This window comes from Oryzias melastigma, linkage group LG3 (assembly GCF_002922805.2).
Source record: "Oryzias melastigma strain HK-1 linkage group LG3, ASM292280v2, whole genome shotgun sequence".
Taxonomy (NCBI): Eukaryota; Metazoa; Chordata; class Actinopteri; order Beloniformes; family Adrianichthyidae; genus Oryzias; species Oryzias melastigma.
In genome coordinates, this window is record NC_050514.1 from 23972775 (window position 1) to 23995831 (window position 23057).

At 38.9% G+C, this 23057-nt stretch overlaps 1 protein-coding gene across 2 annotated transcripts in view; it reads left to right on the plus strand.

Moving 5' to 3' along the window:
- Nucleotides 1–23057, plus strand: part of sema4bb (sema domain, immunoglobulin domain (Ig), transmembrane domain (TM) and short cytoplasmic domain, (semaphorin) 4Bb) — a 68630-nt gene that overhangs the window by 35525 nt on the left and 10048 nt on the right. For both annotated transcript variants that reach the window (XM_024295666.2, XM_024295665.2), the window contains exons 3-8: nt 11790–11950; nt 13611–13673; nt 14119–14217; nt 17081–17192; nt 17342–17458; nt 19396–19553. In XM_024295666.2, coding sequence (XP_024151434.1) covers nt 11790–11950; nt 13611–13673; nt 14119–14217; nt 17081–17192; nt 17342–17458; nt 19396–19553 — 710 coding nt within the window. The remainder of the gene's footprint in view (nt 1–11789; nt 11951–13610; nt 13674–14118; nt 14218–17080; nt 17193–17341; nt 17459–19395; nt 19554–23057) is intronic.

The window sequence follows — 23057 nt, forward strand, 5'->3', positions numbered from 1 at the left end:
TGTTTTTTCAGTCAACCTGACTCCTCCGGTTTGTCACAAAACCTCAGACAACTCAATGTGGTTGTATGAAACTTTTGCATCCATAGGAGGTGCTGCAGTATGGACACCACCCTCTCCGTACCCCTGCCTGGAGAAATGGCATCGGCTGACTTAGAAGCATTTTTAAAAAGTCCTGAAATGCTGAAGGTCATAATTACGGAGGGTAATTATCATCCAGAGCAGGTGTTTATCATGGATGAAACGGGAAGAAGATGCCCTCTCACATTTACTTGATGAAGGATGAAGGACGGGCTACTGGTTTGAAGGCACAGAGAGACACTCTTCATCTGCACCATAAAGTATGCCGCTGAACAGTCTATTGTTCTGAAATAAAAAAAAAAAAATCTTTATGTCGAGCAGTACTCAGATGCTCTTTAATAAATGTTTTACAAAGCAGCGGACATTTTTCAGCCGCTGGGGTGGGGGGATGAGACGGGGACGGAGAAGTTCTCTATTTCGCAGATGTCTCAGGTCTCTAACCCCCACGACTAAGGGGGAATACCATAGAATTAATTTGTTTTAATACATACTTCTGTGTTTTTTGTGGTCATAATATGCTAAAGTGGAAGGGCCGTTGAGCGTTCTTTGCGTCCACATGAGAAGGACAAAATGTCTAGCTTCTCAAACAGGATAGTCAAGACTGAATCGTGAAGCACAGATTCTGTAGACACACCATCAGGTTTTTGACTTGGGTTATTTTTAAAAAAAGTACACTTTAATAAATGTTAATTAATATAGTTGTTACCGAGCACAAATGCATGTTTCTCTCTGGTTTGAAGGTGGGGAGAACTGTAATAACTGAATATAAAGTTGATAGGAATAAAACGACAGATAACAGAAAGCTAAGTTAAACCCACATGGGCATTCAGAGACAGCAGCTTTTATCTTACTTGTACCAAATTCTGTCAAATCCAATCTAAACTTTACAGACTGGTCTTTTCTACTGGCTGCTTGGTGGTGGAGCATTTTGTAAACAATAGAACATCTACTCTCATGTTGTCTTGTACTATTTCTCTATGTTTAGTGAATAGTGTGCACGTTCACTCATGCATGTTAATCCACTGACCTTGGCAGGGTGCAATGCAGTTCAGGACAGGAGCAGGGTGGGGTGGGGGGGGCAGTGAAGGAGAGGTTCACGGGGGTCAGACAAAATACTTGTGGGGTTTTAGACATGCTCCGATGCCCGCCTAAATCCCAGCGAGGACACGCCCACAGGCCCTGAAAGACAAGAGCCCTGTGCCTTCCAGCAGAGGTGTCACTCACAAGCGCCTGTATTTAAAACGGTGGAGCTCGATTGCAGCACATCAGCTCCATCTGTTACAGATCTTTGCAAACTCCGTCACTCACACGTTCCAGAGAACGAAGAGTTTAACTCGCACTCATTTTGATTAGGAACATTTGGTCTGATTTAAGCTCAAAAAACAGGATTTTTTTTTTTAGCTGCTTTGATGTTATGTTCTGGGGGGAAAAAAATCACTTTCCAGGTTGCAGAAGTGTCGATATGTGCCATACGCTGCACAAAAAAGGCACCGTTTAGTCTTGACATGGCTGTGAAGAAGGCATTGTTGCTTTCCACAGCACTCATCGTTAAAAGTGCAATAAATTCTCCGGAGCGCTGAGCTTTCCAATTAGACAAGACTCCATTCCTGACAAACTCGCTGATTTATACTCATGCATGCAATTTGCAGCAGGTTTCATCGGTGATGCATAAATCACTTTATTTTGCAAAACTGCTGCATGAAGAGCAGAATGCTTTAACTCACATCTGGGTCACTTTGCATTGCGTAATCCTTATTGTATGTGTTAAAGCAGTTGATGCTTCATAATGAAGCCGGGTTTATTCCTTGGCAGCTCTCTGCCTGGTTGGTGTTAAAATTGTAATACTGCAGTAAAAAGCTAGAATTTTCTTTCTATTAAAGTTTAAGAGTGAACCAAAATGGTTTGCATTACAAATCTACATTTTTTAAGATTTTATTTGACCTCTTTCTACAGTCTAGCATGTGTGCAAACAAAAACTGATTTGTGTATCTTTGCTAAACCTGGCTGACAGTGAACACAGCTGATTAATGTCATCTGGCTCTGTATTTTTCCTTCAAAGGCTGTTATTAATCGACTTTTTGTGTCTACAAGTGTCTGCATGTCGTTTCTGAACAGCTTCAGAATGGAGTAATCCTTATGCACACATATACATCCCTGCAGCAGATTGCTCCTTCAACACATTGCTATTTTTTTTTTTTTTCTCAGAGCTGCATCTCCATACGAAAGAAACATTATTACAAACCAAGACATAAACGGAGCGTAAATCATCATAAAAGTTGGTTCAACTCCAACTCGCTCTTCATCGAATGCCTCCTCCAGCAGCTCACAGACACAGGAACATGAGGTGGAGGACTGCATTCGCAGGCTGTGGGAGTACTTGAAAGACCTTCAGCGCATGTCTGTCTGGAACGAGTGCACTTTATAAACTGAAGGCAGCCTCACTGATGCACCACAATTCAACAAGTGTGCAGTCCAAAATGAATGCACAGACTTGTACTTTGATGGGTTTTTGTATCTGAAGCAGAAACCATCTGTAATCTTGTGCAAGCCAGCTGGTTTTTGATTCTGGCTAAACTGACACACATGGCTTTTTTTTTTTTTTTTTTTTTATGAGGCGATTGGCTGAATCGTGGATTTATCATGTAAACCAGTCTCTAATAGAATTGTAGATTTAGCAAAAATCAATTTCCCACTCTTATTATCTTATGATCTAATTTAAAAGCGTTCCCATTGGACTTTTAATTATGGTTGTACCCTTTTTATCAAAAAAGGAAAGAAACTGTTGTTTTGTAGGACATAGTTTTTGCAGAGATTCATTACTTTTGGGCTAGATCGTTGGCACAAAGTAACCTCTCCCGTATACTGCCTCACAACACCCACATAACATTACCGATGCAACTAAAAATGGAAAACAGTTTTGGAGCTATACTGTCATACAGTTTTGGGCCAGATGCCAGCTTAGACGAGAAACATGAAGTGGTACATGGATCTAGTCGTCTACAAGCGGATGCATCAGAATGAAGCTAAGCAGGGAGCTTGTGGCTCTCCAATGTAGGTTTTTATGTCAAAAATAAAAGCTTTTCCCAACATTTTTTAGTCTCCACCTCATTAGCTGGGTTTCCATTGACTAGGAAATTGCTCAAATTGGATTTGCAGTAATAAATTCTTCTAGTGGAAACACTCAAAAACAAAATAAAACTTGCATTTGCAGAAAAAAATATTTTTTTTTAAGCTTGGAGGAAGTGTTTTTTTGTATAATAAGAAAAACTGCTTATTACTTTGTGTTTATTCGCATAATTATGGAAAAAGTGTAATTCTGAAATTGTGTTTTTTCAATTTTGCCAGAATTTGAATAAAGTTCTGCTCATATGTGTAATGGAAACAGAGTTACTCACAATGATTTTTATAAAAAATATTTGTACCACAAGAACATTTTAAAAACACCAAAAACAGGATTTCTCTCTGTTGAAATGATGTGATCTAATAAAGTTCTTAATTTTTCAAATTTCCTTTTTTGTTTATTTCCTGGAAGTAAGCATCAGTATCCCAGCACCACTTAGTCCAATATGACATGGCATTGATTAGGATTGATCTCTAAAGCAAAGCAAAATAAAAAAAGTTCCGCGAAATTTCATCCGTTTTTAGTTTATTTTTCCGCCATGGCTGACATATTTACGTATTACACATATTTACCAGGGAAGCCTCTGGAGCAGCCGTGCCATCCATGACAAGCTCAGACTTGTTTGTTTTGAGTGAAGAAATTCTACCTGCCATCTGTCCCGCTCTCTGTGGGGTTTAAAGTCTGTTTGAAGACCTCACAGAGGCTCCGCAGAGCATCGCTCTGCATCTCACCCAACAAACGTGCAGGACTTTAAAAGCTTTCGACTGCGGCCGATCGCCGCCCAGGATGCATGCCAGTTCAGCGTGTGAGGATGTCGCCTGAAAGCCTTTAATTACAGTACAGCATCACATCTGACTCCTTGTTCTCTGCTTTTGGAGTCATGCGGCGCCGTGCTGCACTGACCTCATCCTTATTCCTCGAGACGTTTTTCACTGCTCCTATGAGAGCCAAGGAAGACTTCTTCAAGATTTAAGGTCCCTTTAAGGCTTTGTGTCACTCCCCTGATGTGTTTTGGACCTGTAAACATGTGGCACCATGGACAGGTTTTTGATGAATAATCCCCTTTCATAGCAAACACTGGACTTACACACTGTCGGCTTCTGTTTATTATCTGCAAGGGCCAGCTGTCTTTAGCGCGGCGTGCACAAGCTCACACACTTTAAGGTGTGAACACAATAGATGGCAGGTGCCTTCTCTAAAAACTATCATTACAAGGAACACATGAGGCTTTTGGCCTTACCTGAGAGGTGCAGAAGATTTTGTTCTTTCTGTGAATCTGAAAGTTTACCGACAGGCCAGATTTGAACTTAGAAAGTTTCCCCTCCAGCAATTGGTGCCAAGAAGAAAGCTTAACCATAAAATATAAAGTAATGAGCTGTTGGCATTTCCAAAAATGGTAAATACACTGAACTAAAGAAAGGCAAGTCAACCAGGGGGACAGAAATAGAAACGTTTAGTCAGCTTCATATTTGCCCAAACATCAAAGTACTTTCAAAACTGCAGCTGACTTTTAAAAGGTTTGTTGTGGTCAGACCCATCTTCACTTGATTTGATTTGTGTAATTTATTCCAATCTTGTGCACAACTATCCAACAGATGGCATGCATTAACAATATAAATGATTTTCATAACTCAAAAGAGAGTGGGATAAATGAAAAGTTATTTTTTCACATCCCTATTATCTTTCTTAAATTGTGGCTAGAAATATTTATGGTTTGGAGCACAATGAAACATTATGTATGCAATTATATACTAAAATATATAATACAAATACATGATTATTAAATCATTCGTTAAAATATTTGTTCAAATATTTAGACTACCTAAACATCATTATATATTACTTCAATATCAGACTTATTCTTGCTTCGCATCAATTTTTTTTTTTTTTAATCCTACTCCAATCCTATTTTGATCTATTTTAAAAGCGTTCCCAATGGTATTTTGATGATGATTTTGCTATTTTTAGATAAAATTGAAAAAAACCTGTGTCGTTATCTAGGACATAGTTTCTGCAGAGCGACACAAGTTCATTATAAATTTGTCACGAAGATAAAACCGGGAAATACCCCACGTTTCTTCCCTTCCCCTTGGCTGAGAGCTCTCTGTTCACACGCTCTCCTGCTAGCTTACAGCCCCTCACACCCCCAACCATACACTACTGGTGCAACATAAATGGCGAGCAATTTTGGAGCTTTCTAGGAACACAGTTTTAAGCCAGATGCCAGATCGGACGAGGAAAACAAAGATGTACATTGATCTATTTCTCTGCAAGTGGATGCATCAGAATGTAGTGGAGCAGGGAGCGTGTGCCCCGACCATTGTATTTTCTACGCTTCAAACTGCATTTTTTTTCTGCTCCTAATTCATAAGCATTTATACAAAATTAAAATTGTCAATTTTGAGCTCAGATTTCTTTATATATATCCTCCATCATGAAAAAAATACCACAAACACATGTTAAAAACAACAACTTACACTTTTAATCAGAGATTGTATTCAAGCTGTGTTCCTCCAACAAAATTACACAACCCCAGTTACACATTCGTCCCCATGGAGTTGGAGAACCTTCTTCAGATTTTTCTCAACCCGGCTGCGAGTGAATCCTTTTGTCCCGGTTGCTGTGTTGCCTTGTGGCTCATGCTGCCACAGTAAATCTAGGACGTGTTTATACGCAGCTTTTAGGAGTGTCCTGGCAGTTGTGTACCTACCAAGCAAGCCAATCCATCTCCCCACCCGTTATAAGATGCTAACCTTTAGAAGAAAAGGGAAAGTTGCTTCATCTGCCCTGGAATATGATACCTGCACATGTGCTGGCAGGAATTGTTCATCTGGTGCAAAAATACCTCCAACCGCTGGTAAAATGTGTTAGAAGGTTAATCCAATAATGAGCGCAATGAACTGTGATTTCACTGAAAGGTTTTGGAGGCTTGGAGCTCTTAATACTCTAAATTTGAGCTTTTTCGGGGTTTATTATTTGATCTGTTTCAGCCTTGAATACCATCTCACGTTTAAAAATGGCAATGCATTAAAATTATTCAAAGTTACTGGACGAAAATAAAGAAGACATCTGAGCATAAAAGGTTTAAAGACCCACTCAAAGGAAAATTGTGTTTTTGTTTTCTTAACAAATTCTTGTAGCATTTTCCCATAATAGGTTTGTGACGCAGCAACAGGTGGCCAAAGTCTCTGAAGCTCCCACTAGCAGAAAAATATAGTAACGTGTTCATTTTCCTCATCTGAACTGGTTAGGAGCTCAAAACTGTACAAGTGGATAGCTTGGAAATTGCTTGCCATTTTTATGCTAAGCTAATGTTAGCTTGGTGTTGTGAGGAGCTGTAAGCTAACAGGAGAGAGTGTAAACAAGGGACTGCTGGGACTTTAATGTCCTTCCCACAACCCAGAGGTAAACTTCTAATGAGCTCCTGCTGCTTTGTAGAAAATATGACTTCTAAAGAAACAACAGACTTTTTGATTTTTGCCAAAAATGGCATCATGATAATTAATCGAAAGACCACTGGGAACGATTTTACAATTAAAAAAAAAAAAAAAAAAGCATGTGGTCAGAGTGGGACTTAAAGTCAATTTGGAGCTAAATTGGTGTTAAAGCAGTGAAATGTGAAACAAAAAACATGTAAACAAATCTTTGTTTATGGTATTTCAATGTCTTACTTTCCCACTGTCTTTTCAAAAAAGTATTACATTTTCATAGCAATTTTTTAGCCACCAATTCCAGAAAGGAAGTGTCTGGAGCAAAGTTTGCACATCTCTCTGACATGATCTACTTTCCATTAGAACAAACTGTATTTCGTTTAACTTGTGTGCAACTGCAATATATTGTGCATGGAATGGAAAGGACTAATGCAGTACAGGTTTTGTGCAGACGTATGCTGTTCTTGAGATGTAAAAAAATAAAAAATTGGAAATTAAAGCAAGTTAACCTAATCTTTAGAAGAATTTGGAAGCATAAACCAGTCCCTAAGGGTGTATGATGGATTATCTGAAGCAAAAACTTTAACACCCCCACAAATTACTTGGCTTAACAACATTTGGTCTAAATGTTTGTCCAAGCTCACATTTTTTAAAAATATTTTTAAGTTAAAAGTTTAACTACAATGTAAGAATATATTTCCATCTCTGATTGCAAAAAAAAAAAAAAAAAAGCATTGCTATTTATGAAGTGTGAACCAGCCTCAATTCCTCACAATGAAGCAAACATGTGCCTTCCAAAATAATCTCAAATCGTTTCTCCTGCCTTACTTTAGCTCCACTTATTAGGACAAAAAAAGTCACAGTAAATGAAAGTAATTGTGTTCCAATGTGTATTTTCTTGTAAATAACTAAGAGGAAAGTTTCCCTGAAGCAGCCTTTTTCATTCTTTTAGAGCCTATACTCGCAGCACACCAGTTGGATCATGCTGTGCCGACAGCACCATGGGGGGTTGATTGCTCGCCGTCCCTCTCTCCATACATAAATTCCTTTTTTTTACCATTGATGCCCACGGCCAACACGCACAGCGATCAGTGAAGGACGCCGTTTAGTCCTGTTGATGATCTGTCACGGCGTCCGCACACTGCACCATTTTCCGCTCTTGAGTTCAGATGGTAGAAGGCCATCAAGCCGGGTGATCACAGATACAGAAAGAGTCACAGTTTGTGGTAGAGTCCAACTTATGTGTTATAAGTCTGTGCTTATGCTAGGAACTATGGATGGAGAGTTAAGTTCAAAACCTCAGATGATTCATCTTTGGTCTGCTGCATGAGGGCACTTTGACTTTGAATTACAAAGAACCTAAAGGGTTCAATCCAATTTATTATGTTAAAACCAACAGTAAAGAGACCATGTTGATGCTACGTGTGATTCTATTGGCCCTAGCAGAGGTACAGAACCCAACTTGGTGACAGGACAGGGGGGTGCATTGAACTAGAGCCTGGCTATGCAACTGCTCACTGTTGGCGTTAAAGTTTTTGAAAAATCCTCTGATGATGATCAAGAAAAAAAACATTCTTCTCCTGTATGAAATAAGTACTAGATTTTTGTATTGGCAAGTGTCTGGTAATACGATACGTATTGCGATACACGTGTTATGATACGATATATGTCTCAAGACTATTTTTTTAAATTATGATTTAGGAGTTGTCTAAATATTAATGCATTTTTCACAAATGTGAATTTGTAAAAGATATGTTAATTTTAGCAAATTCATGGCGCTTTTATTTTGGTAATTTAGGAAATATTTAAGTGGAAAATAAAAGTAAGACTGAACTACTAAATATGACCTTGGCAATATTGATTTAAAATACTGCATTGCCAAATAAAGTATCACGATACTTCACTGAATTTATATTTTCTTACACCCTAACAAGTACAGTTTGACACGGCGCTGACATTTGCTACTGCCTGACCTTCGACTCTTATCAGAGATCCATCTCCCAGCACTCTGGATTTTATTTTTCCCTCCGTATGCACATTCTCTCTTTCATGTAGGTCAGCGTCTCGTCCCGTTCCTCTTGAATATCACGACTCCCTCTTTGTTCGCCGACCTCACTCCTGCTAAGTGACCTTTCAGACTTAAAGTTTCATGAGTTTTGTTCTCCGCCGCTCATTATTCAACCGTCTAAGAAGCTGTCACTGTGATTTATGTCAGAGAGTTTTAATGTGCTGAGGAGAAGCTGCTTTTGGTCCCAGCGAACGTCCAAAACCCATGGGAGCCATGACAATGAAGCTATGATATGTCTTCCTGCTGAGAGGACGGATGGCACTTCTTTGTCAGTAGCAGGGAGTCTGAGGATTCCTGTCTTTATGAGCAATTAGGACTTTTCCAAAGACTTAATATGCTTTTAAATGGAACCCGTTTGTTTTGCTCCTTCATAGGAAAATTTCCTGTTCTTACGAATCCCTAGATAACAAAACTTATAATTTTTTTTCCAACTCCCCAACTCATTGAGTCCAGATGTCAAAGCAGTATAAAGAGATGAGGGTTGTTGAAGTGGAAAGGAACGAGGATTCGATTCTGGACGCGATAGCACAGCTGGCTCCGACTCGCAGCAGGAGAAGACCATCATCTGCCAAAGTGCCCTGTGTGTGTTTGTTTGCGAGCATAATGAAAAGTTTAAGTCACGGGTTGTAAACATTTATTGCACTTTTCTGGCTCTCTCTGCACTACGCTTCACTATCTAAAGTGTTGCAGATAAACAAACTGCTGTTTTTTTCTCTCTTATTGTCATCGTCCTTCTTGTCAGAGTAATTGTGAAGTGGGGTTGCGTGTTGGGGAGGCGGATAGGGGGTCTTTAAAACGGCCCAATTGTGGGTAAAAGTTGGTGTTTTTAAGGCTCACTTTGGAGCTGTAATCTTATTTGGATAAACAGATGGAGACTGTGACCCCCAGTGTTTTAGTGTAGGAGGGAGATGGAGTATGTTTAAATGTTTGGAGTGAGAGGCGGGAGATAAACATTTACAAAGATGGGCGAAAAAATGTAAGTATGTAAACAAATGCCAGCCATCTCCTCTTCCTATATTTTTCATTAATTTCTCAGAAAAATCAACTCTGTGAACTCATAGAAACATCACTATATGGTACTGTTTGGACTGTAAATGGACCTTTTAGCCTCGTTTCCACTGAGCGATATGGTCCAGTTTAGAATGTTCCAGGCAATTCAAGTGAGAGTTTCCACTCAGTTTGACCGTCGGAGTGCACGCGCCGTGAACAACAACAATGGAGTTAACACAACAGTTACATTTTTTTCCCGCTTTATTGTTGTATGAGAGAAGATTCCGCTCGGCGAAGAGGAATACAGCTGCTTTCTTTTGTCGTAATAACCTTCCGCCAAACAAGTAGCTCAGCACTAACTGGTCCGTTCCATTTTCTATAACCTACAACCAACTGGGCCCCAAAAGTGGAACAGCTCGGTACGAGCTGTACCACTTTATGATGGAAACGCTCCAAACACCCAACTGGACCGTACCATACTGTACCACTCAATGGAAACGAGGATTCTGTTTTCATTATTTTCATCACACTTAAAAAAACAACTTCCTTTGTTCAAACAGTTGCTCCAAAATTAGTGTGGACCTCATAAATTATACTGCAGGAGAACTACATTTTGTAAAGGTTGATATACTTTTAGTTCTTAGTTTTTTCTATACTTGTTTTTCCCTTCTTTCAATATGATTTAATTAGTACAAAAGGCAAATAAATTGAATAATTTTGTGCTTAGTACTTCATATACTTTTAGAAAATTATTTCTTAATATACTTTTAATACTAAGTTCTTTGGGGACACTGTTATTTATATACTTGTAATACTTAGTTTTTTTATACTTTTAGTACTTATTTTTTATATATCTTCAGAACTTGGTTCTTACTTTTAGTATTTATTCATATACTTTCTTATTATACTAATTATTTGTTATATGTACTTTTAGCACTTAGTTCTTTATATACTTTTATTACTTATTTCTTTATATATTTTTTAGTAATTAATTCTTTATATACTTTTAGAACTTTGTTCTTTATGTACTTTTAGTACTTATTTCTTTATATACTTTCAGTACTTATGTAAAGAACTATTTTTAGTACTTGGTCCTTTATAGACTTTTAATACTTAGTACTTTTGTGCTTTTAATCATGATTTAAAAAAAAAAAAGTTTTTTTCTATGCAAGGTTTTTGTGAGAATGTCAGACAGATAATCAGAATCTCAAAGTTTCTAAGGGGGTTGGAGGATGAAAGGTTCAAGCTGCTGTTGACCACCGGAGCTTTTTTTAGAGGTCAGAAGAGGACCAACGTTTTAGTGAGTTCTACTTTGTTTCACAAAATTTTGTACCAGTTCTTTGTTTTTGACGGTTAAAGAAGTTAGTTATGCCGTTATCTCTCACGACATATTGGCATAACTATACGGAAGCGATTACAATCATGGTAGAGAAATACACCAGTTTAAATCTCATTTTGGTTTTTATTTCAACAAGTCTGCTTTAATATTTATCAAATTTCCCTTCCATTGTTAAATGTTTTGCATTACCTAAAGGCTTAAGTTTAAAGATTAAACTTTATCAGGGTGAGAATCTAACTGAAGCTGTTCATTAATGAGATTGTTAGGTTTGTTTTCCTTCATATTCATTCTCCAAATATAATCTGTTAATGTTTTCAGAGTTAGAGCAGAACATTTCAGTTTTTGTTTTCTCTACTCAGCAAACGTCAGATCTAATTTCTAAAGTTGTTCTTTGCACACACTGAGATGACAAGCAGACAAGCTGTCCCATTCTTTCTCTGTGGATTCCATGCTTAAAAAATGCCGGTACAGACTTTGAAAACAACTGTATTTGAACCAAAAATCAATATTTCATAAATCATTTAAAATATCTTCTTAACGTGTTTACTTTAATTCTTCATTTAACAAAGAACCTGGACTGATGAAACACTATAAATGAGAAGTTCCTGTGGAAACAGACGGGAAAACTTTCTTCAACTTTGATCTTAGAGAAATCTTTTACTCATTACAAAGAAATTATAGGTTTAACATTATGCCCTATACAGTTGTTTAAGAATGTATTGCTGTATTTCTTATTTATATTTTTCCTTCTTCCGTACCCAGATGCGAAGGAGAGATCAGCCAGGAGATTCTCGGCGGACGGCGTCTTCAATTACACCTCTTTGCTGCTCAGCCAGGAGGATGACATGCTCTACGTCGGAGCCAGGGAGGCCCTGTTTGCCCTCAGCCTCTCTGACATCAGCAAGACCAAGCTGCAGAAGAATGTGAGTGCGGCAAACACCCATCTTCCTGCTACGTACTCACCAGGCATGAGTTGAGGTGTTTTTGAACGTGCTTCTAGCATACGGCGTTCACAATGTTCTGTTCTGATACTACAGTTGGAAGAGGCCTGCTGGGAAATGTCAAAGCGGAGCAAATCTCTAGAATTTTGCTCCCGGCTTTTTTCTCACAGCTGTATTCCAATATTTGAAAGACTTGGCTTCATAATTTCAGTCAAAAACAAATCATAATGATTAATTTTGCCTCCGTGATCACTTTTCAAATGGTTAGCAGTTTCATGCTTTGAAAAGGATGCTACCCACATCTCAGTACCAAATCAGCGTTCAAAGTTTAACTTACATTTTAACTCATGTTCAATGTCAATGTTTTGTATGTAGAGCTGAAAAACGGATGTAAAAAACTTGCATAGTGGCACGTAAATGCGACTTTTGAACGCAGACGACTGAAACCTGAATATATGCTCATTTAGGCTACGGTCACATGTCCCAAAATGCCACCATGTGACAACCTACATGTAAATTTATCAGCAAATTGGGCAGACACTTGTGTTTGCATCTTTACACCCCAATTTTATTCTAAAAGTTGACATCGGGCACATGAGGTTACACGGTGGCAGTCCAGTAACAGGAGGGGATGACGCCATTACAAAATCGGATGGGCGGCCGCAGGTCGGTGGCAGCTGGAATTGATCACTGGGACAGCTCTGACTGGACGATAGGATTGATCTGATACCAAGTAAGGCTACAACAGGCCTAGTATCGGTGATATCAATACCAATACTTTTTTATGTTTGATTATAGAATAACTTTGGATTTTTTTTTTTTTTTTTTAAATGAACTGGACACAGGATAGAAACGTTTGGCAAGTAAAAATGTATTTTTTTTTCTTTAATTACAACAATCTGATCTGAGCATACATCAAATAAAAAAAATTGTGGAATAGAAATTGCATAATACAATAATAATAAGAAGAAAACACTAACTAGTGCAAAAAAAGTATAACTGCGCCACAAACATATATAAAAAAAAAACAAATAAAGCAAATAATAAAATATCAAAGGCTCTAGTGAAAAAAAAACAAAGAAAAGCAACACTAATAATTGTAAAAATATAAGCTCACAACAAAAGGTGTGAGCGAGAGGGGTGGGGTGGGGGGTGCTGTTTACCCAAACAGACAATGTTGCCAGATTCTGTAGTTTTCTGTACAAATTTGATGGGTATTTACTCAAATTTTGCTGTTTTTGCCCAATCAGGCAACACTGCAGAGAGCTAGATGCTGCTCTAAGTAAATGTAAGCTCTGTACTGAAGTAAAACTGCAGTGTAAGTATCGATCTCATCATGCTAGTATTGATACTTGGTATTGTTGTATACTCCTTTCTGGTATTACAACTTGAAATAAAAGAACGGAAGGTCAAGTTCAGCTGCCCACAAGTGTTTTAATTCACAATTTCTAACACACACGCTCACATGACTTTGTTTCTTTCTTTGTAACTAGAACTTTCTACGGCAACACATACCAATAACATTACATAGACTTTTCATTGAACGCGTGTTTCTGTGAACATCGCATCCGAGTCGTAATTGAACTACTTTATGAGAAAATCCCAGCAGTTAAATAATTCAGCTTTTCCTCCTGGTTTTCAGCTGACGTGGACCACTCCTGCAGAGAAACGAGAAGAGTGCAGCTTTAAAGGCAAAAGTCTGGAGGTGAGACGTTTTTTCCTGCATTGATTATCCCACACGCCAAACTAATGAAAGTCTCCAGCGGAGAGCTGAGTGTTGATAAAGCTCTCCACCAGTTGCAAATAAATGCATCAAGTGTGCAGGTTCTCTGGGGAGCCGCTCTTTCTTCCTCAGACTGTCAGTTACCGCGTTGTCATGCCAGCTGTTGTATCCCTGGGCGACAAGCTTCGGTAATCCATGAGCTGCAGTGTACAACTCCTGTCTGTGTATTACAAAAAGCTCTCCAGGCAGCCGCAGTGTGATGCTGGGAGGTTTTCCCACCCGTGTTTGAAGAAAGGAGGATATTTTCCTATCGTTTCTGTCAAACGATACCGATTTTTTTTTAAGATGTTGTCAAGAAAATGCATCCTGTTTTATCCATTTCTTGTGAATTTTCACGGACTGACGTTCTCTACTTGTTCCCCTCCAGACTGATTGCTTCAATTATATAAAAATTCTCCTGCGGCTGAACAGCACTCATCTCTATGTGTGTGGCACCTACGCCTTCAGTCCTGTCTGCGCCTACATAGTAAGTAATGACCTCTCAATTGTTCTCATGATTTTTCTCCCGTCATTAAACAAAAGTTTTTTTTTCTTCCTCCCACAAAGAGGCATTAGAGTTTTGATACTTTTTTGCAGTCAATCTCTTAATTCCCGTGAGTGTGTGTTGGATCTGTTGATATCCAAGAGGAACCAAATCCTGCTGAGACTCTTTAGTCAGATGAGTCAACAGGGGGTCGGCGAGCTTTGTGCTTTCCAGAGAGAGGAATCTGTTTATCCAGGAGATAAGTCTATCTACAGTAACGGTCTCAAAAGATCACATTGATTTCACTCCTGGGCTTGGAGACTGCTCAGTTTAGAGCAGGACGTTCCCTACCCCACTTTGACGTCAGAGTCATTCAAAACCGCAGGATTTCTCAGACTTAAGGTGACTTAAACAGAACCCTGAGCCGGGATTCCGGGCATGTCGGAGTCCTGCCGGTCTGTGCGAGCCCTCGTCCTGTTGACAGAAAGCCCCGCCTCCGTGTATGCGTCCGTGAGCATTCCTAGAAACCGGCCTGAGAGATGCATAATATTAACAATGATAAATGTTTTGTTTATAGAAGCTCTTTTCGAAACGGTCTCAGAGGGTTTGTGAATGTAACAGGACACTGAAACCCAGCAAACAATCAAAATGACAGACGTGAGTTAAAACAAACTTCTGCAATGAGGAAACATTTTTCAGGCTTCAGAGGTCAGTTCATTCCTCCTCGCCTCTGGCTACTGAAGCTGATTTATTGCAAAATGTTGTGTTTGCATTTCTTTTTATTATTAAACATCTCTAAAGCTCACGTTTACTTATCAGTATGTGGTTACAAAGGGCTAAAAAGGGAACTTCCAGAGAGCTTTTGAAGGAGCATGGCTCATCGCAGACGGGCATCACTGACTCATTTTAAAGACGACAGTCTGCCAGGAGCAGCACTGGAGGGTTGTAGGTCATGAATGAAGCAGATCGATGAGGATCCAGGGCCTGTAACTGACCTACAGCACAGATGATGCTCGTCTTCTAACACTAGTTCTTAACACTAGGGCAGATCAGTGAACTGGTTCAAATCGGAGGGGAATGCTGGAAAAAGTCGCCCTTTATTTGGCTTGTTTTCATAGATAAAACTCTGACCACTGGAAAAATCACAGCTACAACAGTTCTGAGCAGATAAAACAAATCATGAAGAAGAAAAACATTAATCGTACATTACTTCTGAAGTGATAGATGTAATAAATCTCTTCTGAAATCATCACTTAACCTGTTTAAACTTGTCTGTAACCACAACAGAGGGACTCAGTTCAACCTGGTGTTTGGTTCTGTATTTGTAGATGTCATGTATTTATTTTTAAAGGTTGTATGATTTCCTTAAGTCAGAAAAGCTTCTTTTTTAAAAATATTATGTTCTCGCTGTACATTTACAGATGAAACATTTGTGCTTTTTGGGTTTCAAGTCTGAAGGTTTTTTTTTTTTTTTAAGACTTTCTTCTTCTGCTCAATTTGGTTTCTATGTTCCTCTGATCAGCTGGAGAGTCTGTGTGCATTCACACTGTAGTGCATCACATCAGGATTCACTTACAAGTGAGATGGACCAGTTTGATTGTCCACATGTAGGTGAAATTTAAAAAAAAAAAAAAAACAGCAGACTGGGGACATTCAGTATATATGAAACAAACATTCCAGTGGGGAAATCCTCTTCAATCTAGTTTCAAGTTATTACAAAATAATTTGGTCTCTTTTTTTTTTTTTTAGGCAACTTAAGTATCAAAACAATATCGCAATATAAAAACACAAAATTGATTATTTGATCCCTGACTGTTAAATATTTAAAAATGAAAGAATTAAATGATTTTCACTTTTATATTTCCTTCTTTATAACCATTTCAATGAAGTAAAGAAGACATTTTAAACAAGTTATTTGCACATATTTATGTGCGACCAGCACAAAAAGTGATGTTGGCCACTTGTGATGCATACTACTGCACATTTTTAAGTGCATCCAAAGCTAAATGTTATTGATGGCCACACATATTTAAAGTTAAACTTAAAGTTCCATTAGCTATCACGCTCCTAGGTGTGTCAAATGAATGTGTTTTTTTACTCTACAGCCTCACTCAGGAGTCATTTGGTGGTTTAACCCTAACTGGAACGGTAATCCTAACCTTAACCCTTCCTTTTGGTCTGTTCGGACAAGGAAAAAGTTCACCAATAGCCACATGTTTATCGAAAATGATGTGGGAATTGTCCCTTTCTTTATATAAACTGTACATTCCCATTCCCCAAAACACCACACATCTGGTTACTCTAATTTATGTCTGGATTAAAAAACTAAAATCAAAGGTGGGTGGGGTTAATTTGTGAAACATTTTTTTACAACATCTGCTTGATGGATTATCCCGTTTTATGTATTAGTAAATATAGCATCTATTCAGAGAAAGAGATTAAAGTAAAACACTGAGCATTTGTAGAAGCAAGGCTGTGAGTGATCCTTAATGCGACTAAACTCCTTAAACATTTTAGTGCTCAGTGAGCTCGGTGATTTGTGTGTTTAAACTGCTTCTCTAATGGTATAAAGAGCATCAAAGTTAGCCTCATAAAACCACTGGATTTACTTCAAATTGCTGATGCCAGGAAAACATTAGGAATTAATCTGCAAAATCAGACCAAATTACCAGAATTGTTTAAAAAAATGAAATATTTTTGCTAAATATCTTTCGTATATTTTAAGAGATCGTTTTAAGTGACTAAAAGTGCAAAAGATCAGAACGCTGAGTATTTTAATGGTGACAGGAAGGTCTGGTGGTATTGCTCGCTGCATGTAGAGTTTTAATTGGACTGTGCCTGAGGGACGTTTGTCGTTTGTCTCCAGAACACATCAACTTTCACGCTGGAGCGGGACGAGGCGGGCGAGGTGATGATGGAAGACGGGCGCAGTCGCTCCCCTTACAACCCCGAGTACAAATCCACTGCCATCCTTGTGGGTATGTAGGAGTGCTTGGAATGAATGACTCTAGCTGAGGGAAAACTATCATCTTTAATTCTCAAATGAGTCATCTTGTGCATTAGAATTTTGACAGATTGCTTTTTATTTTTCAAAATTAAATCCACTTTAATCTTTTCTGTCTTCCAGATGGGGAGCTGTACACCGGCACTGCCAGCAACTTCCAAGGGAACGAGCCAGTTATCTTCAAAAGTTTGGGTCAGGGAACTTCCCTGAAAACGGATTACTCTTTAAAATGGTTGCAAGGTAAACGCCGCTGCCTCATGTGGAGACTTCAGATTACTGATGCTTTGAGAGCAGTGGATGATAGTAGCTTCAGATAGTAGTGATCATTACTGAGGCGCGTTCAGCGGTAAATGTAGACCGAAAGCAAAGACGAGACCTCGCAGATTGCAGGAACCCGGTTCTATCAGCAGCTGCACATCAAAACCTCCCGAGCCCTCTGCTGCTTCCCTGAGCGGCGCCGTCGTTTCACACCTCTGCCGTCTATGGGTTTCACTTTGAAATTCATAAAGTTATGGGGACTCTCGTGTTTCCTCTGCTATCATCAGGGTTATATCTCATATTTTTAAAGAAGTCCTGGCTGCAGACATCATCCAGAAAAGGAAATCTTTTACCAGAACTGGAAATACTCCACATTGCTCAAAAACAACTTTATTTAAACCACACAGTGGACCCTGGACCAGTACCGGGCCGCAGAAAGAAAAAAAAACATGCACTCCATTTAGTTTATTTATGATCCTGAAGGAAGTTTTATTTTGGAAAACCGATGGATTTTGTTCATAACATCCATCTTGGTCACATGACTTAAAGCAGCTAGCTGCATGGCTAACTGCAATGCTAAGATAGTAGCTCAAAGCTAACAAAACCAAACAATAAAACATATTTGGAAAGTTTCCTTAGGGAGAAAATTGTCAGCGAGGAACCCAAAGAAGAGCCTTCGACCTCAGAGAAATAAAGCTGCTGTTTACAGAAAAAAACTGGAGTTTTCTTCGATGTGCAGAATTTTGAGACAGTTGTTCTCATTTAGCAGAAACCGCTCCGTCTAATATGCAACAACAGACTCTCCACTGTTTAACACACAGATAATAACATTAAAGACATGTTGGATTCATGTTTATATTATATTTAGAAAATATCAGTTTTATGACAATTACTTCATTTTATTTTTCTTTATTTATCCATCCATCACACGTAGCTGAAGCTAGCGTCCGCTTGTTAGCCTCCACTTTGAAGTTAAAGGGTAAATCTTCATCACAACGTTCAAACCACACATTTTATGGAGAATGAATATTCAATCAAATAATGCAGCTGATTTTTGGAAACTTGTAAAAGGGTAATTTTGAGAATTTTCCTACAGCAAGGCTGAATCAGGTAGGCATCTGTTCAGAAAATGTATATTTGTGTTGGAAAAAAAAAAAAACCCAATGAATTAAGATTTATGTAAAGACAAAATGTGATCAATCTTTTTACCCTGACAGATAATCAGAGCCTGAATTGAGTGTTAATGTGGCTTCCTACTAGCGAAAAAAATAATGTATCTTTTCCTTTATGGATTTTTTCAAATCAGAAGCGACTCCTACAAGTCAAGTCAAAAACTTTGTTTCATTGAGTCTTCTTAAACTTCATAAACATCTACTGATATTTTTAGACTTTTTTACACTAAATTTCTTGTTGCAGCATTTTATTTTGAAAATAGATTTTCAGAAACCGGAATCTTAAAAATTCCAACTTCTGACCGGTCCGTGAAAATTTAAACCGGTTCGTGGCCTGATAGAGGTTGGGGACCACTGCTTTAACACCTGCTAGTGACGCGTAATTAACCCGCACTCTTTAATATATCGAAACTTTTCAACCGTTAACACGATCGATGTAATTCCAGCAGATTCTGAAGCAAAGAAAAGTTGAAAAGTTACTGGTTGTACAGTTACAGTTAATGAAATAACATTGACACGGGTGTTTTTTTTCCCATTTTAAGCTTTCATAAGTTTTCCTTCAATTCTGACACTTTTTTGGTTATTAGTGTATTATTTCCACTTCCGGCCGATGATGTCCGTCGCCATCTTGTCTGCAGCCAGGTCCCTCTCACACTTTTTCCCCAAGTTTATAATTAAACACACAACAAATCACATTTCTATGTATGAAAATCAACACAAAGTTAACTTGTTTTCTTATTTTTCCAGATCCAGTCTTCGTCGGGTCATCTTACATCGAAGAGAGCCAGCCCGCGGGTAACCCTGTGAGCGACGACGACAAGATCTACTTCTTCTTTAGCGAGGCTGGGAAGGAGTTTGACTTCTTTGACAACACCATTGTGTCGAGGATCGCTCGCGTGTGTAAGGTAAGGGGTTTTCTTGAAGGAGATTGAACTTCCCTCTTCCTAATCCTTGTACAACTGCGTCAGAACAAAGCAGGACGCTCCCACGTCAAAGCGACAAATCCAGCTGACGACAAACCCAGGGATGCAATGGAAAAAGGTTTCTGTTGTGTTGAAGCGTTCTGTTCCACTATGCAAACTTATTTTGAGCAGATTTCGTTTCCCCTTGTCTGAATCATCACCTCCCCTCCCTGGCCTGCCTCCTGTTTCTCTGCAATGTCATGCTCCCCCCTCTCCTTCCATCTCGCTCACAATGTCAGCTGCAGTCGTCCATCCCACCAGCTCCTTCCCTTTCTCCCCCAACCCTTTGAGCTTTGCAGCCGTTATTAGTATTCAAGGGTGCTTCGCTGCAAAATGAAATGCTTTTTCCTCTCCCCCCTTTTTTTTTTTTTTTTTTTTGCAGTCAAAGCTGCAGATATCACCCCTCCCACTCCAGTCAGAAGGTTTAGTTTAGTTGATCAACCTGCATGATCTGTTGCAGACCGGTCATCAGATCAATTAAAAGACTTTAGAAACTGTGGTGCACTCAGCCTTTCTCCCCCGATGCCTCTTGTTCACAGAGGCAGTAATGTGAGTAATCGCAGTGACTGCATGTAATCTCTAGTGACAGCTTAATGACTCGGTCCTGGACGGCTCTGGCGCTTAGCGCTGCGGCACCTCTCGCAGCCGGTAGAGCACCTCCTGGGGTCTATATATGGAAATCATTGACAGAACGGCTCACAGATTGTTGGGGACTGCAGTTTAAGTGTGCATTAGAGGCAGACCAGCACTTTTTTATTTGACTTTTTTCCCTCTGCTTTTTCAAATCCTGTTCTAGTGATGCTGCGTTTTCTTTACCATCCAGCTGTGAGGGGGAGTAAAACAACTAACCTCAAACAAATTTACTATGTAGCTGTTACTAGAAAAAGTTCATTATGTGAAAGAACATTAAATTAAAATAATGACAATTTCTGGTGTTTTCATTATGCAATGTGAAAAGTGAAACATTGGATCAATTAACATAAGTTAAAATTAAAATTTTGGGTTGATTGTTTACTCCACTCAAAATTTGAATTTGCTAAAACTGATATTTTTAAATGTAGCAGCTTTAAGTTGAAAGTTTCACTTTTTACACAGTGAATTTTTCTAATCATAAAAGAAATACATGAAAAAAAATTACCTCAAAACTGCATTTCTATTTATTTATCCAATTTTTTCAATCAAAAATTGGACAAAAAATTACATGCAAAAATTGGAAAAAAATGTAGTTGTGGCGTAGAAAACACGCCGGGCGGACAAGCCCAACTTTGAGCTCTCAGCAACAGGTTAAAGAAAAGTGGGGCAGGGTTGCTCCATATCAACATTCCCACCCCTGAATTAGGGGGTAATTTCTAATAAACTACTGACCCTCTGCAGAAACTATGTCCCAGAAAACAACACAGATTTTCTGATTTGGGGCTAAAAACGCCCTAAACGTAATTAAAAGAAATGCTTTGAAAATGGATCAAAAGATGATTTAAGTGGGTGTTTTTTTTCCTTTTCCCCTCTTTCCATACTACTCCTGATGGTGAAGAATGTCTGCCACATCACAATAAGTGTATAGTTGATCATAGGATTTTGTTCTTCAGGGCAACTAGATGTTAAAAAAGTTTATCTAAAGAATAATCTGCTGTTTCTTCAGTTTTTTCTGCTTTAGCAAGCCCCCGATTTAACACATTTTTGTGCACTCCCATTACTCTACGTGTACTGGGCCGAGCCAGAGTGAGAACGTGGGTTCAGCTCATGTCTGAACCCTCTGGGATGTTTAGCTTTGTCTTGGCAGATGCTCCTAAAGATGACTCGATTTGGATGAATCAAAACTGAAAGAACCTTTTTCTTTTTTGCTAAAATTCAGACTTTTATTTGCGTCTGCTAAACAAACCTGCTCCTGAGTTGTTTTTTTTCTCCCTCCTTTGCTATCCGCCCCCTCCCGTCTTCCACTCCCTCTTTCTGGTGTTTATTCAGGTGTGCTCCCTGAAGGTCTGTGGAAAGCAGGCAGATTATAAGAACTCTGAAAAAGGCAGCAGCCTTTTCCTTCACTCTCCACTACCTGCTCTTCACGTTGACAAACACGAAGAATCTGGAGTGCGATTAAAAGTATGAGAGCTTGTAGCCTGTGTTTAGAGTCATGTGACCAGATTGGAGCGTCTGAAGCGACTAAAAGTTCAAGCCGGCGCTGTGAGGCTCGGCAACAACAGCCGCGGACAGCTGAGAGAGCTGGAATGTCCTCATTATGTGGATGGGCTCCGAGCACAGCCCCATAACCGGCCCTCAGATCCAGAAAGGTTCAGCTGACTGAGGAGCGTCATTGTTCAGTTAAAGGAAGTGATTAGTCTCAAACTCCTTTGGCTGTCGCTCAGAGTTGTTCTTGGAGGTGTTGAGGGGATGGTTTGGATCTCAGACGGGGGAAGCGATCTTCAGACTGGGCAAGGCCACTTGTTTTTGTCCTGCGCCTCCTCCTCCTCCTCCTCTTCCTCCTCCGGTGTTTTCCTGCTAGTTACATTCATGAGCGATGTCTTTGGAGTGTGTTTACTGAGCCTTTGAAGATTGCTGGTCCTGGCAAGCCAGCTGATAACTGTTTATGGGAGGATGAAAGGGGGCTGCGTACCTCATCTGTGGCATCAACCACTGATTTCAGATGTTATTATTAAATGCCTAGTCTGTTTTTTTTTCTTTTTTTTTAGCTGGCTTCCTTTCATAAATTATGTGTGATGTGGAGATATTATTTATAGCACAAAATGAAAGAGTTTAAGAACATCATATCTTGGAAACGCACATCAAAGTTTGGGCTTTTATCTTGTCTGGAGTTTTCTTTCATTGTTTCCATTTTTAATGTGCTTTATCCATAAAGTTATCTTGTCTAAAGAAGTCGTCAGTCACCAGTATCATCATAACATAACGTTTGCAGCACCCTCTAAAGGAAAGGAGGAGAACTGCAACCAAATTTAAAAATCCTAACTTAAAATCATTTAAATTGGAGTGTGTTATGGTTTCTATTTTCCTAAAAGTGCTCAAAAAAATAATCAGTGGGCAACTTCTGCAATGTATTATATTTATACATTAATTTACATGCAGCATTTTTGGGAAAAATTGGTTAATATTTCACATTTTTAACAAATGAAATTACAATCTCACACCAAAAGCCACGCCCCCTCAGAGGAGATTTTGAAACCAGATGCTTCAGATCACCATGAAAAATGCCTTTTTAAGACATTTAGGTTGTGGGAATTTGTTTTAAAACTTCATAAACATTAAAGTCCCACTATATTTTTTTCTATCGTAAAATTGTTCCCAGTGATTTAATTATGATTCAACATTTTTAGCCAAAATCAAAAAGCCTATGTCATTTTATATGACATATTTTATGCACAGCTGCAGTAGCTTATTAAAAATACAATTCTGGGTTGTGGGCGGGACTGTTGAGCAACCTGCCCTCTTTGTGCGCTCAAG